The sequence below is a fragment of the Heterocephalus glaber genome, unplaced genomic scaffold (genome assembly GCF_053883595.1).
Source record: "Heterocephalus glaber isolate CG9 unplaced genomic scaffold, H.glaber_assembly_v1.0 deba00001429, whole genome shotgun sequence".
In the NCBI taxonomy this organism is placed as follows: domain Eukaryota; kingdom Metazoa; phylum Chordata; class Mammalia; order Rodentia; family Bathyergidae; genus Heterocephalus; species Heterocephalus glaber.
The window spans coordinates 33,187,181-33,201,917 of NW_028258294.1; the positions used below are offsets into that span (position 1 = coordinate 33,187,181).

Sequence of the window (14,737 nt, forward strand, 5' to 3'; positions counted from 1 at the left end):
CTTGGAAGGCTGAGGCAGGAGGATTGTGAGGCCAAAACTGTTCTGAGCTACACAGCTGATCTCATCTCAAAAACGCCAAAAACAAAACAAAAATTAGATTAGAAATATAATTATAAAAATGTAATCAACCTGAGGACCTTTTTTTTTAATTTGGTACCGGGAATCAAACTCGGGACCTTGCACTTGTGAGGCAGGCAGTGGAACCACTGAGTTAAATATACCCAGCCCCCTAACCTGAGGGACTTTTTTTTTTTGGTACTGGGGATCAAACTCAGGACCTTGCACACAGGCAGTGGAACCACTGAGCTAAATCCCTGGCCCCATGAGGGACTTTTAACAGAGAACGGTTGGATAAATTTGATATGTCCATGTGATGTCATATTATCCAGCTATTTGAGCTAGGTCTTTATTGATATGGTATGTTCATGCCAGGTGAAGAAAAGCAGAATACAAAATAATTTAAAACGACCTCATTAAGAAAGAAAAACAGGGTGGGGGTATATAGCTTAGTGACAGAGTACAGGCTTTACATGTACAACACCCTGGGTTTGACCAAAAAAAACCCAAAACAACAAATATATTCATTGTATCTGTGTGGTGGGAGAATGAACAAAATGTGAAAGCATGATACAGCAGTTACCACATGGATTATCCTAATGGGAGGAAGCTGGGGGTAACTGTTAACTCTGTCACCTTTGTATTATTTGACTTTTTATTACAGATATATGTGCATATGTATTAGTTGTTGTTAAACAGTAAAAAGGCAAACAAACAGAAACACCCCATACAAAACAAAATAGAACTATAACAAGACCGCATTTGTTGGATGCAGTAGACTCCCACCTGGAGCAAGAACACCTTTTTCAGCATCCTTAATAGCTGTTCATTCAGTCTTTACTTGAAGAGCTTAAGAGAGCTGATTGCTTCACAGTTGCTTCACAATTCCATTTTGGAACAGGGTGAATGTTAGAACTTCTTCCTTCTGTTAAGTCTATTGCTCTTGGAACTTTCACCCTCAGTTTTTGGAGCTACTTATCAACCAGATTCTTTGAATTCAGTTTGAATCTGCTAAACTCAATATGTGAATATGTCAGATTGTTGAAAATAACTGTCGAATTAAAAGAACTAACTTATTTCCTTCTTTATTTGTGTGTGACTGTAATCGTGTGGTATTTAGGAGATTTTAAAGGCTATTCAGGATGTGACCATAAAGCGAGAAGAAACAAAAAAGAAGATAGAGAAAGAAAAGAAGGAGTTTTTGCAGAAAGAGCAGGATCTGAAAGCTGAAATTGAGAAGCTTTGTGAGAAGGGCAGAAGGTAAATGATGCTGTTAAAAATGAAATCCCTTTGTGTATGTTTGTGTATCTGTGTGCATAAGGGGCCAGTCCTATTTGTATAGTTTTTCTTTTAGTCTCATTTTTATTTGGGAAACAAGCACACAAGTAAAAATTTTCCAGTGACTTGGCATTCTCATTGTTCTATATTACATTTAATAGAGAAGAGTCTCAGAGATTTCATTCTTCATTATAAAGTTAAGGAGCTAGAAATGTAACTTAGCAGTAGAACGTGTGCTTAATACACAAAAAGCCCTGATTTCAGTTGCAAGCACCAAATGAATAAATGAATGAATGAATGAATGAATGAATGATTGAAGTTAAATGTAAAGTCCCAAGTGTGATCAAGGTTTTGATATGCATTTATTTCATTTGCTTTATAAGCTGAGATTTTTTTTTTTTTTAATCTTTTTTTTTTGGTACCAGGGATCAAACTTGGGACCTTGCACTTGCGAGGCAGGCAGCAGAACCACTGAGCTAAATCCCCAGCCTGCTGAGATTTTTTTTTTAACAAGCTGAAGTTATGAGAATATCCTGAGAGATTAACTTTCAAACAGTAACACTGTAAGCTGTTTATGAAAGAATTATCCAGTAGATCTTTGTCCTTTTCTGGGTACTGCAGCAAGAACAAGGTGAACGTAGAATTTAGTCAAACTCTCAATTTTCCAAGTTTCTTAAAATGAGCTGTTTGGAAATCAGTGAGCTGTGAATACTGTGATAATTTTACTTAGATTTTATTTTAAAAATGCATTTTTATTTATTGAAAAAATCTTGGATTTTGCAAATGTGTTAGAGTGGTACATGAAAAGTAGCAAGCTCACTTGCAGAATCATTTTCTAAATCTGCGAGATTACTTGTGGAAGCTCCATATGAGGAGAAATGTTTGGGAGAAGGGCTAAAGGCCAGTCCATTGTTGCGTTGAAAATCTAGTGATACTGCACAATTAGGAGATGAGTCAGTTGTCCATGGTAATCGTTTTTTAGCAGTTATGTATACTTGGAGCAGAACACTGTCTTGGGCATTGATAGTGATCAGAACCACTACTCCTCACCCCGTGTCCTTGCCATTGTCTTCACTGTCAGTGTGGGAAGATGAAACATAAACCTGCACCTTGAGCAGCTTAGCAGCAGGTATCTTAAATAACAGATGTTGGGAAGATGAGTCTGTAATTGTATTTTAGGCCCAGTGAATAATTTCCCTGGCATGTGAAATCTTTACATACATCTGTCTTTTTTCTACCTGAATAAATAGCTACAAATGGTGTTTGAGCTGGGTGTGATGACACTCCAGCACTCTGGGGGGCTGAGGCAGGAGGATCAAAAGTTTGTGCCTAGCCTGGGGAACTTGGTGACCTAGTGAGACTGTCTCAAAATAAAAAATGAAAAAAGGGCTGGGGATGGGGATGCAGCTCAGTGGGAAGGTCATTGGGTTCAATCCTAGTACTGCCATAAATAAATAAATAAATAAATAAGCAAAACAGTGATTGATACCAACAGTTTTGCTACTTGTCATATTAAAGATCCTATTTTTATTTTTAGTGTTTTGCATGAATGTCAGAATGATGTTTCCTATTATTCTTTCTGTTAAATATGTGGTTCTTTTTTTCCAGAGCAGTGGAAAGAGGTCTTCTGTATCTGTTTTTGCTGTGGTGTAGATTTTGCTTAGCATTCTGTTATCCACAGAGACTTTGGCACAAAGATTTGTGTCATTGTATTAATCACCTTGGGCTGCCATAACAGAATGCTCCAGACTTGCTGGCTTAAATAACAGAAATAAATGTTCTCATAGTTCTGGAGGCTGACAGTCCAGCATCAAGATTCTGGCCATCTTGGTTTCTAGTGAGGACTCTTCCTGGCTTGCAGATGGCTCCCTTCTTTGTTCTCCTCTGTGTGTGAACACTCATAATGTCTCTTTCTCTTACAAGGATACCAATCCTGTGGGGTTCGGGTCCCACTCCTGTGATCTCATTTAACCTAAATTATCTTTGAAGCCCTTTTGGCCTAATATAGTCAAATTCTGGTTTAAGGCTTCAACACAGGAATTGGAGGGCAGAGTATGGCACAATTCAGTCCATTTCCTCTTCATAGCTATTTCATTTGTTCAGCCAACATTTATTGAGTATTTCTTATGAGCCAGAGAGTAAGGGCCTGGGGAATAAAACATCCTCTAGGTGCTAGCTATTTATTAGGGAAGAAAAATAGATAATTATAAAGTAGCTAATGATGTTATAGTAGTGGTGGTATAAAAGGATCTAAAAGGCATGTAACCCAGACTGGGTTGGGGGAGCCAGAAAGGATAATATGGAGCCAGAGGGTAAGACTCCAGAATTGAGTCCTGAAATATAAGGGGGCAATGTGCAGTATATGATCCTTTGTTTGTTCCTGGATTAAACAAAGGAGTAGGTAAACAAACTGTAAGAGACTTTTTGGGATACTTGGGAAATTTTGAATAAGGGCTACATATTAGGTGGTATTGTAACAGTTTTAAATACTTCAGGTGTGATAATGGTATTGTTTGATTGTTTAGGGGATGTTCTTGTTCTGAAGGATATTTGCTCAAGTTGTAGGGATTGTGTCATGATGTAAATTGGTAAAAAAGGTAAAACTGATGAATTACACAAAAAGCCTGTGTTCATTGTATTATCTTATTAATTGTTTTGTTGGTTTGAAATTTTCAAAGAAAAAGTAGTGAGGATGGGTATTGATACAGAGAGGAATTAGGCAACAAATGGGAGGAAAGACATTGTAGATAGCCCACAGACAGAGAATAGTGACTTAGTGTGAAGTGGAGGTGCAGGAATAGACGAGTGAAGGTCATCAAGGCATATGTCCTGTTAACACTGGAGATGTTTCGGGGTTTTTTTCCCCTGAAAGTGAGATATGAAAGATTTTCAGGGAGAGGAACTATCAAATGATATGATTTACATTTTAGATCACTTGGACAATTGGAAAATGGATTTAAGTAATATAGATGACCAATTAAGAGACTTACAAGAACGTAGGTTAGTCAGAACTAGGTTAGTTAGAGTAATGCTGGCCAGAACTAAAATAGTCAGTGGGGATGAGAGAAGTGAGTAGTTTGTAAGATAGGTGAGGCAGCACTGGCCAATGTGTGTGGATGAAGAAGAGTTAGGAATAACTCCATGTGTTTGGCTTGGGAAACTGGGAGAATAATGCAATTCTTTTATAATATGTCTTACCCATCTTCGGTACCAGAGATTGAACTCAGGACCTTGCACTTGTGAGGCAGGCCTGTCACCATTGAGCTAAATCTCCAGCCCTACATCTTTAAGATTTTGAAATATCTTAAATTCTGTCTTCTTTATGAAATCTTCCTTAGCTGTTTTGTCCTGAGCTGAAACTGAATTTTTAAAAACAATTTTTATTCTTTTGTGTTCTCTTATGTCACTTAGCTCAGTGCTGCCATGTATACCTGGTAATACTTGATAACTGTTAGATCACTGGATTAGAAATTAAGAGAAATTCACATTGATATTCTGTAAAGATAGACTAAATAGAAATCTGCTAATTGCTTTGTACTATTTGGAAGTAATCACTTGGTATTTCTTTTTCTTTCTTTTTTTTTCCTTTTTTTGGTACTGGGGATCGAACTCAGGACCTTGCGCGTGCAAGGCAGCCAGTGGCACCACTGAACTAAATCCCCAGCCCTCTTTGTATTTCTTTTGTATTTAATATAAGGTTTTTTTGTTTTTTTGGGTACCGGGGATCGAACTCTGGTCCTTGCTCTTGGGCAGCAGGCGGCGAAACCACTGAGCTAAATCCCCGGCCCTAATTATAAGTTTTGAAGAAGACAACCTGAAGTGACCAAAAATCAAAAGATCAAACATTCAGTGTAGTCATGTATTTGATTTTTTTTCTCCTGGACATTTGGTGCTTCTGGAAGTTGTCATGCTTTAGTAGGGACGCTTTGTAGTTCCAGCTTGCATAAAGGCCATTGCTGGCTTGCAAAGGTGAGGCTTTTATGCTTGTACTCTTGCATTGTTGGAGCTCTTTTTTTTTGTTTTTTTGGTACTGGAGATCGAACTTGGGACCTTGCGCTTGCAAGGCAGACAGCAAAACCACTGAGCTAAATCTCTGGGCCCGGTTGGACCTCTTTTAAGCTCCCCACCCCTAGCGGGGAGTCAAGAGTCTCTCATTGAGACTTAACAGCATGTAGGGCTAATGGTGAGCTTGTGCTTCAAAGGACATCATCAAGCTGGGAGTGAAGCTCAGTGGTGTGCTTGCTTAGCATCCATGAGACCCTAGGTTGCATCCCTAGAACTGCAAAAAACAAAAGACAAACTGGGCATGGTGGAACACTCCTGTAACCCTAGCACTTTGTGAGTCTGAGGGACAAGGATTGAAAGTTAGAGCCCAGCCTGGACAACTTAGTCGCTTAGCAAGAACCTGTCTCAAAATACGATAAAAGGGCTGAGGATGTAGCTCAGTGCTAAGGGTCTTGGCTTCAGTCCATAGTAATGAAAGCAAAAACAGACCAAAATCCCCCACAGAAACAACACGCATCAAAACTAAAGGATATCATCAGCTGATTTGTATATTCTCATAGCATCTATTAGGACAAGTAGGATAAAAATTACATTTAAGCAAGATTCTTTTTAAGATCCTCTGAGCTTGCCTGATGAACTCATAGGATAAGTGACAGTAAATAGAAGATCCAGGGAGTTACTGTTGGAAGCATTACTCTGGGTGTGATATAAGAGTTTATGCTAAATTAAAATTGACAAGGCGCAAGAGGATTCATTTTGGAGGTTTCTTACTAAATATAGTCGTACTTCTTGGTATGCTTTAAAGTACTAATAGTTTGCCTAGCAGTCAGCAAACCTAGTGAATATTTCTTAGGTGAAAGCAGTAATACAGGCTGTGGCAGCATCATGTATTTTGACGATAGCCTTCAGTCTTTCCAGCTCTCTGCCTCACTCCAGTAAATCTACAGTTTGACTACATCAGGATCTCTTTCTCGTTCTGTGCCCTCACTGCACTTTCTGCCAATCTGTCAACTGCTTGGAAGCACTTCTTTCCCTAGTCCATTATTTGAATTACTTGCTCATCATTACCAGCAATTCTCTTGATGCCTTGTTCTTTTCTTTCATTTTTCTAGTATTCTAGTAGTATTCCAGTCCTGGGCCAAGTCAGCCTCTCTATTCTTAAACCTGGGTTGTAGTGTGCTGTGGAAAATCAGACAATTGTGTGTCTTGGAGACAGAATAAATTTATGACTTCTGGCATCACCTGGATCCTCAGGGCTCCCTCCTTTCTCTGCCATTTCTGTACTTACTAGCCAGTGATCTTGTCTCTTACTTCACTGAAAAAAACAGAAATCACCAGTAAAACTTGCCTCAGTTTCCTCTCAACAGATGCATCCATTCTTTCTTCCTGTCCTGTGTCTAAACTTTCTGTCTTGGGCTGGGGATTTAGCTCAGTGGTGCCATTGCCTGCCTTGCAAGCACAAGGTCCTGAGTTCGATCCCTGGAACCATAAAAAAAGTTAAACTTTCTGCTGTGTGAAAATCCATTCATTCTTGATTTTGTTGTTTTCTCATAGATGACAACACTGTCTCCTCCAGAGCCTAAAATGAAAACTGAGGTCATCCTGAGTTCCTTCTTAGCTACCACATCCATTTTTACCACATCTTGTAGGTTCTTTGTTTAATTTTTATTGTTGTTGGTTTTGTTTTGGGCACTGGAGACTGAACCAAACACCTTCTCAATGAGCTACATCCCTATCCCTTCTTTTATTTTCTGTTTTGAAATAGGGTTTTGTTATGTAGCTAAGGTTGGCCTCAAACTCTGTGTAGCCCAGGCTGGCCTTAAACTCATGATCCACCTGCCTCAGCTTACCAAGCACTGGAATCACAGATGTGCATCACCACACCTGAGTTTAGATTCCTTTTTGGGGGGGCGGTCGAGACGGTCTCTCTATGTAGCCCAGGCTGGCCTTGAACTCGTGACCATTCTCCTGCCTCACCCTCCCAAGTGCTGAGATGACTGGTGTGCGCCACCACACCCAGCTCTAGATTCCTTTTTTTTTTTTGGTAGTGGGGATTGAATACCCATGAGTCACACCCCTAGCCATTTTTAGCTTTTAATTTTGTGACAGGGCCTCACCTACTAAGTTTCTCAGGTTCAACTCAAACTTGTGATCCTCCTGCCTTAGTCTCCTTAGTAGCTGGTAGTACAGGCATATGCCACTACATCCAGCCCTGTAGTAGATTCTTAATGTGAAACGTCCTTTTCTTTCTACCCACTCTGTCTCTTTCTTTGTTCAGGTTCTTACTGGTTCTGCTTTATTACTGAGGTAGGCTACTAAACTTTCCTTGCTTCTCATCTGCCTCTCTTCACATTTGTCTAGTTCACTGCTGCTGTAGAAATCATTCTGAGACAAAAATCTGATAATGTCATTTCCCTGATTAGAAATACTTCATAGTTCTACACCGAATTTAAAGTTTAAACTTCTTTCAGTATCAAAGACCTTGAGTTACCTAATCCAGTGGTGGCCAGTCTTTAGAGGTTTCGATGATTGAGAGAGAAATAGGCAAACAATTCCTTTCACAATAGCATCCAAAAAACTGAAATACCTGGGAATCAACCTAACAAAAGAAATCAAAGACCTCTTCTCTGAAAACTATAGCACTTTGAAAAGAGAGATTGAAGATGATATCAGAAAGTGGAAAGACAGGGCCCTGGGGATTTGGCTCAGTGGTTCTGGTGCCTGCCTCGAAAGTGCAAGGTCTTGAGTTCAATCCCTGGTACCAAAAAAAAAAATCCACAAGAAAATGGAAAGATGTCCCTTGCTCCTGGGTAGGAAGAATCAACATAGTGAAAATGCAATCACAATTGAAATGCCAGCAGCATACTTCATGGACTTTGAGAAAACAATCCAAAAATTCATTTGGGACAAGAAGAGACCCAGAATAGCAAAAGCAATTGTAGGTAACAGAGACATGGCAGAAGGTATTACAACCCCCAACTTGAAACTATACTACAAAGCTACTGTGATAAAAACAGCATGTTACTGGCAAAGAAACAGATCTGAGGACCAGTGGAACAGATTAGAAGATGCAGAAACAACTCCAGACACACTCAGCCACTTCATCTTTGACAAAGGAGCCAAACACCCTCACTGGAGGAAAGATAGCCTCTTTAATAAATGGTGCTGGAGAAATTGGGTTTCAACTTGCCAAAGACTAAAACTAGACCTATATCTCTCACCACGCACTCAACTAAAATTGAAATGGATTAAAGGTCTAAATATTAAAACAGAAACGCCGAACCGGCTGGAACAGACGTTAGGTAGAACTCTTGAAGACATTGGTGTGGGAAAAGACTTTATGAACAAAACCTCAGTTGCCCGTGAACTAGCACAATCAACAAGTGGGATCTCTTCTTACTAAAAAGCTTCTGCACAACAAGAGAAACCACCAACAGTGTGTGTGGGAAAAAATTTTCGCCAGCAGTCCCTCAGACAAAGGTCTACTATCTTGGGCTGGGGATTTAGCTCAGTGGTTCCGCTGCCCGCCTTGCAAGTGCAAGGACCCTGAGTTCGATCCCCGGTACCAAAAAAAAAAAGGTCTACTATCTCAAATCTATAAAGAACTTAAAAAAATCAGACCTCCCAAATTTAAAGACCCAAACCAAAAATGGGCATCTGAAATGAACAGACATTTCTCAGACAAAGAAGTAGAAATGGCAAAGAAACATGAAAAAATGTTCAACATCACTGGTTGTTTGAGAGATGCAAATGAAAATGCTGAGATTCCACCTCACCCCAGAAAGAATGGCTGCTATCATGAAATCAACCAGTGACAAATGCTGGCAGGGGTGTGGGGAAAGAGGAACACTGCTCTACTGCTGGTGGGAGTGTCAACTGGTGCATTCACTGTGGAAATCAGTATGGAGATACCTCAAAGAACTAGGACTGGAGGGGCCGGGGATTTAGCTCGTTGGTTCCGGCGCCTGCCTTGCAAGCCCAAGGTCCAGAGTTCAATCCCCGGTACCAAAAAAAAAAAAAAAAGAACTAGGACTGGAAGTCCAATTTGACCCAGCTATTCCCTTCCTGGGTATCTTCCCCAAAGAATTAAAAGAATCATACCACAGTGTTATATGTGCACCCATGTTCATAGCAGCATAGTTTGTAATAGCTAAAACTTGGGAACAGCCCAAATGCCCATCAACTAGAGACTGGATAAAGAAAATGTGGTTTTTAATAAAAAAAAACCACAGCCATAAAAAACAAGAAATTAGAGACATTGATTGCTAAATGGATGCACATTGAGGCGATACTCTTAAGTGAAATAGGAGACACGTGTAAATACCAAATAGTTTCTCTAGTGTGAGAAACTGAAAGTATAAATAAGGATTAAAAGGTATAATAGCTAATGTAAAATAGGAAGAAAAGGGGCAAAGGAGAAGGGGAAGTAGGAGGGGTAGGGGAAAGGAAAGAAGGGAATGGAATTAATATGAGAAAATGCAAAAAGGAAACAAAGTCTTTGTAAACAGGGATGGAGGGGTTGGAGGGTGGGGGAAGGGGGAAAAATAAGAACCAAGAGAGTATGTAAAGGTGCAAATTTCTAATGATGATTGTCATTATATTGTATACCTAAAATGTACCAATAAAAAGATACACAGTTAAAAAAAATAGAGCTTTCAGTGATAACAAATAGCCCGCTGCAGCATGCATGCCATAGGTTTACCACCACTGAAATCCTTTTTTGTGTTTCTCACTGTACCTTTTACCACCCCCAACATTACCATGCTCTTTATACCTGCCTGCCCTATGCAGTGTTCTGAGTGGAGCTGTGTCACCTGCTCTGGGCAGCTTCCTCAGATGCTCCCCCTCCTCCCCCTTCACATTGACCTAGGAGACTAATGTAGATGACCCTCCAACTCACATAGCATGGTATACACTTCTTTTCAGTGTCACCTCTCCATAGCCTTTCCTGTTTATTTAACTGCCTCTTTGCCTATTATATTGCTAGCAAGCAGTTGCTATTTTCTATTACTGGGTAAAGAGAGCATTATAAACATAGTATCTTAAAGTTTACTATTTCTTACAGTTCTTTGGGTTGATCTTGTCTCAGATGGTCTGTTCTGCTGGTAGTGTTTAAAGTTATTCATGTGACTGCATTTGGTTGAGGGGTGGGGCTAGAACAGCCAAGATGACATCATTCTTATTGGTGGAGCATTTGGTGAGGACACCTGGAAAGCTGGGCTTGGCTAGGACAATGATCATCTTGCCTTTCTCCCTCACCATATAGCTCAAGGTCTTCCCAGCGGAGGAGTCAGGTGGCCTAGAGCTTCCAGGAGTTCCAGAAGCTTCCAGGTTTTCATAAGACTTAGACTTTGAACTGGTACAGTGCTACTTCTGTGGTACTCTGTTGGTTAAAATGAGTCACAAGGCCAGCCCAGAACAGTGTGAGAAGGGGATAGAGAGAGCAAATAGGAGGGAGGCCTGTTGGGCCGGGGTTGTAGCTCAGTGGCACAGCACCTGCCTGTCAAGTGTGAAGCCCTGAATTCAGTTCCAGATAAACAAACAAAAAAAGAGGCCTGGTTCATTTGGAGGGGTCCAATTTTGAAGATTTGCTACTACAGCAAGTAATACATCCTAAGTTTTTCTCATAGCATGTAGTAGTGTATTTTAGATTTGTGAAATTAGGAAGTTATATATATAAACAGAGATACATAATTAAAGATCTTTTTAAATTATTCAGGATGAATTGTGGAAAAGAGACAGAGACCAGGACATCAACCAATAAGCTCATACAATAAAGTGAGTTTATAAGGATTATTATAAGACTAATGGGGGGGAGGATTTAGCTCAGTGGTTCCGCCACATGCCTTGCAAGCGGAAAGACCTGAGTTCGATCCCTAGTACCAAAAAAAGACTAATGGTGGGGGGATGAAAAGTAAGAAATGGATTCAGGAGTAAGTCAGAGGGAAAAGTAAAAAATAACAGTTTTTGTTTGTTTCTTTCTTTTTGAGGTACCGGGGGTTGAACCCAGGGCCTTTTCACTGAGCTACAAGCCCAACCCTAGTTTACTTTTTATTTTGAAACAGGGTCTTGCTAAGTTGCCCAGCCTGGGCTCAAATTTGTGATCCTCCTGCCTCATCCTCCTTGAGTGCTGGGATTACAGGTGTGTGTCATCACACCCTGATAAAATTACCGTTTTAACCTTGGATACCTTTATGCCACCCTGGACAATAATTGGGAAGGTGCAATTCTATTTCTGAGTTCTGAAAGTGAAGAAATACATTTGATGATATAGGACATGCTATTAAAATACTCACAGGAGAGCTGGGATATAGGTGCTGGAGCCCTTGAATAGCATGCGTGAGGCTATGGATTTGATTCCTTGTACTTTGATACTGTGTAAGTCATGGGAAATGGAAGGCTTGAATATAAAATGCTCTCATCTTAAGTGGGAATTGACCATATAGAGGTGATAATTAAAATGGTGGAGATGAATTTTCAGAGGGAGAAAGTAGACAGCAGGCCTGTCTTCTGAACTATACTTACAGTTTGGGAGTAGAAAGAAGTGGGGAAGGCAGAAAAGCATAATCTAGAGAAATAGCTAGAATAACAGGATAGGATTTCTGAAGGGGAAAGATTGTTGTCAGTTAACTTCAGGGAAGTAAATGAGAGCCAGATTAGAATAAAGGTGGTTGGTAATTATTTTGAGTTATGATGCTAGTTAATAACCAGTAGGGGCTTTAGGCAAGGGAATGAAATTACCAGATTTATTTGACACCTGTATTTTATTATGAAAAAAATTTAAACATTCAGAGAAGCTGAAAACATTGTACATATTGGTATTGTTCCATTGTCTTCTGACAATCAGAATTGTAAGAAAAAATCTGAGAGGTCAGTCTGACTTTTGAACCTTTATAGGTAACCTCCTTTCTCTGTTTGGATATAGTACTTGCAACATTTTTTCTTTATCTTTAAAATTAAAATCACCAGAGTAAGTTTTGTTTTGTGTATCCATTGGATTACCAACCTTATTAAAGAATACAAAACACCTCAAAAAAAAATCACCAGAGTATGTCTAGGTGTTGCTTTCTTTTCATTAAGTTTTTTTTTTTGGTACCAGGGATCGAACTCGTAACCTTGCACTTGCAAGTGGCAGAACCACTGAGCTAAATCCCCAGCCCTCTTTTTGTTAAGTTTTAATGGTACTCCTTGAACCTTTTTCGTTTGTAGATTTTCTTTCTTTCTTTCTTTTTTTTTTTTTTTTTGCGGTACCAGGGATCGAACTCAGGATGTTGTGCTTGCAAGGCAGGCACAGTGCCACTGAGCTAAATCCATGACCCATTTGTAGACCTTCTTTGTTCTTCAACTTTGGAAGGTTTTCTTCAGTTAGTTTCTTAATTATGTTTCAGCTTCATTTGCTTTGTCCTTGGTTTCAGATATTCCTGTTGTACATAGATTATATCTTCTAAACTTGTACATCTCTCATTGTCTCCTCTTTTCATATCTTGACTTCTGTGCCTTTTTCTCAGCATTATTTGAGTATTTCTCTTGTGTTTTGCATTTCAGCAATTTTATTTTGTAACCAATTACACTTACATATTTGCAATAACTCAAGAAATCTCCCATTTGCTCTAACACTATCTACCTTACTAACTCTCTTTAATGCTCACTATTTTAAGATGTTTCTAACTCTTCCATGGAGATTAATATCCATTTGAAGAAGAGGCATTTTTTTGATTACTTAACTCTATTCCTTTCTTCTGAACTGTAGTAGTATGACCTTTTCAGCAGCGCTAAGCATTGAAGTCTAAAACTTAAATGCAGTCTTCCTAAGCTGGCCATCCTTCTTTAAATTTATTCCTAAGTATTTTCTGTTCTTTTTTTTTTTTTTTTTTTTTGGTACCGGGAATCGAACTTGGGACCTTGCACTTTCAAGGCAGGTGCTGCAACCACTGAGCTAAATCCCGGCCAGTATTTTCTGTTCTTCGAGGCTATTATAAATGAAATTTTAAATGTTTTAACTTTCTAATTCCTTGCTGTTGTTATATAAAAGTATAATTTATTTTTATATGTTAGTCTTATATCTGCTACTTGGCTAAATTCATGTATTAGTTATTTTGTAGATTCTGTAAGATTTTCAACGTAAACAATCATGGCATATGTGTATATTTTATTTTTTCTTTCAAACTCTTAAGCCTTTATGACCTCCAGTACAGTATTGAATGGAAGTAGTAGAGTAGACATCTTGCCTTGTTCCTTCTCTTAGTGGGAAAGGTTTAATCAGACCTTTATACTTGATAATAGCTGTAGGGTTTTTGTTTTTCAGACAGGGTCTCATTATGTAGCCCAGGCTGGCCTCTGACCTGCTATGTAGTGCAAGCTGGTTTTAAACTCATGATCCTGCTGCCTCACTCTCCTGAGTGCTGGGATTATATGAGCTATAGGGTTTTTGTAGATAGCCATCAAATTGAGGAAGCTCCTTTCTGTTTCTAATTTTCTGAGAGTTCTTAACATGAAAAGGCACTTGACTTTGATCCTTTCTCTGCATTTTTAAAAATTATCAAATGGCTTTTCTTTAATAGTGTGATTTACATTGATATGTTTTCAGTTATTGGACTAGCCTTTCGTTTCTGGAATAAACCCAATATGGATAAGATATATTGCTGTTTTTCTGTATGTTACTGGATTCATTTTTCTAATATTTTGTTAAGGATTTTTGTTTATTGTGAAACATTGTTCTGTAATTTTTATATTTTAAAAGATTTGGTCCTGTCATTTGATTAAGAAGTAATATTAAAATTACTGTTATAGTCTTTTTTCTTTTTCCTTTTTTTTCTTTCTTTTTTTTGGTACTGGAGATTGAACTTGGGTCCTTGCACTTTCACAGCAGGTGGCGAAACCACTGAGCTAAATCCCCAGCCCTTTTCTTTTTCCTTTTAATTCTGCCATTTTGAAGTTGTGTTGTTAGATACATATCCATTTATGATTTTTATTGTAGGGGAGGAAAAAATGTTTTCCCTTTACCTTTGTATGTTCTTTGGCTGGGCTATGAATTAAATTGACATGAGACATTAATAAGAAAAAAAATTTAGGTCTCTAGATAAGCCCAGGAGTTTGATGAAAAATATGAGACTCAAAGGGCCAGATGATTGATGCCTTTGCTGAATTCCAAGCCTCAGAAAGAAATAGGGCTTGGGGTTTTTAGGGGTTGGCAGAAATTTTGAAAGGGCTGGAGAAAGAAATATATGGTGGTGTTTTTATGCAGATAAAAGTCTCAAGGGCCAGGGGTGGTGGCACATAGCTGCAATCCCAGCTATTCAGGTAGTAGAGGCAAGAAGAGCACAAGTTTGAGGCTAGCCTGGGCAAAATTGCAGCCCTATTGCAAAATTAAAATATGAAAAGGGCTGGGGATGTAGTT

At 39.0% G+C, this 14,737-nt stretch overlaps 1 protein-coding gene across 11 annotated transcripts in view; it reads left to right on the forward strand.

Moving 5' to 3' along the window:
• Rnf214 (ring finger protein 214) overlaps window positions 1-14,737 on the forward strand; it is a 45,246-nt gene that overhangs the window by 12,632 nt on the left and 17,877 nt on the right. For all 11 annotated transcript variants that reach the window (XR_002386812.2, XR_002386815.2, XR_002386810.2 and 8 more), the window contains one exon: window positions 1,178-1,317. Coding sequence is in view for 5 of the 11 variants with exons in the window: in XM_087212417.1 (XP_087068543.1) it covers window positions 1,178-1,317 (140 nt within the window). In the remaining 6 variants the exon portion in view is untranslated. The remainder of the gene's footprint in view (window positions 1-1,177; window positions 1,318-14,737) is intronic.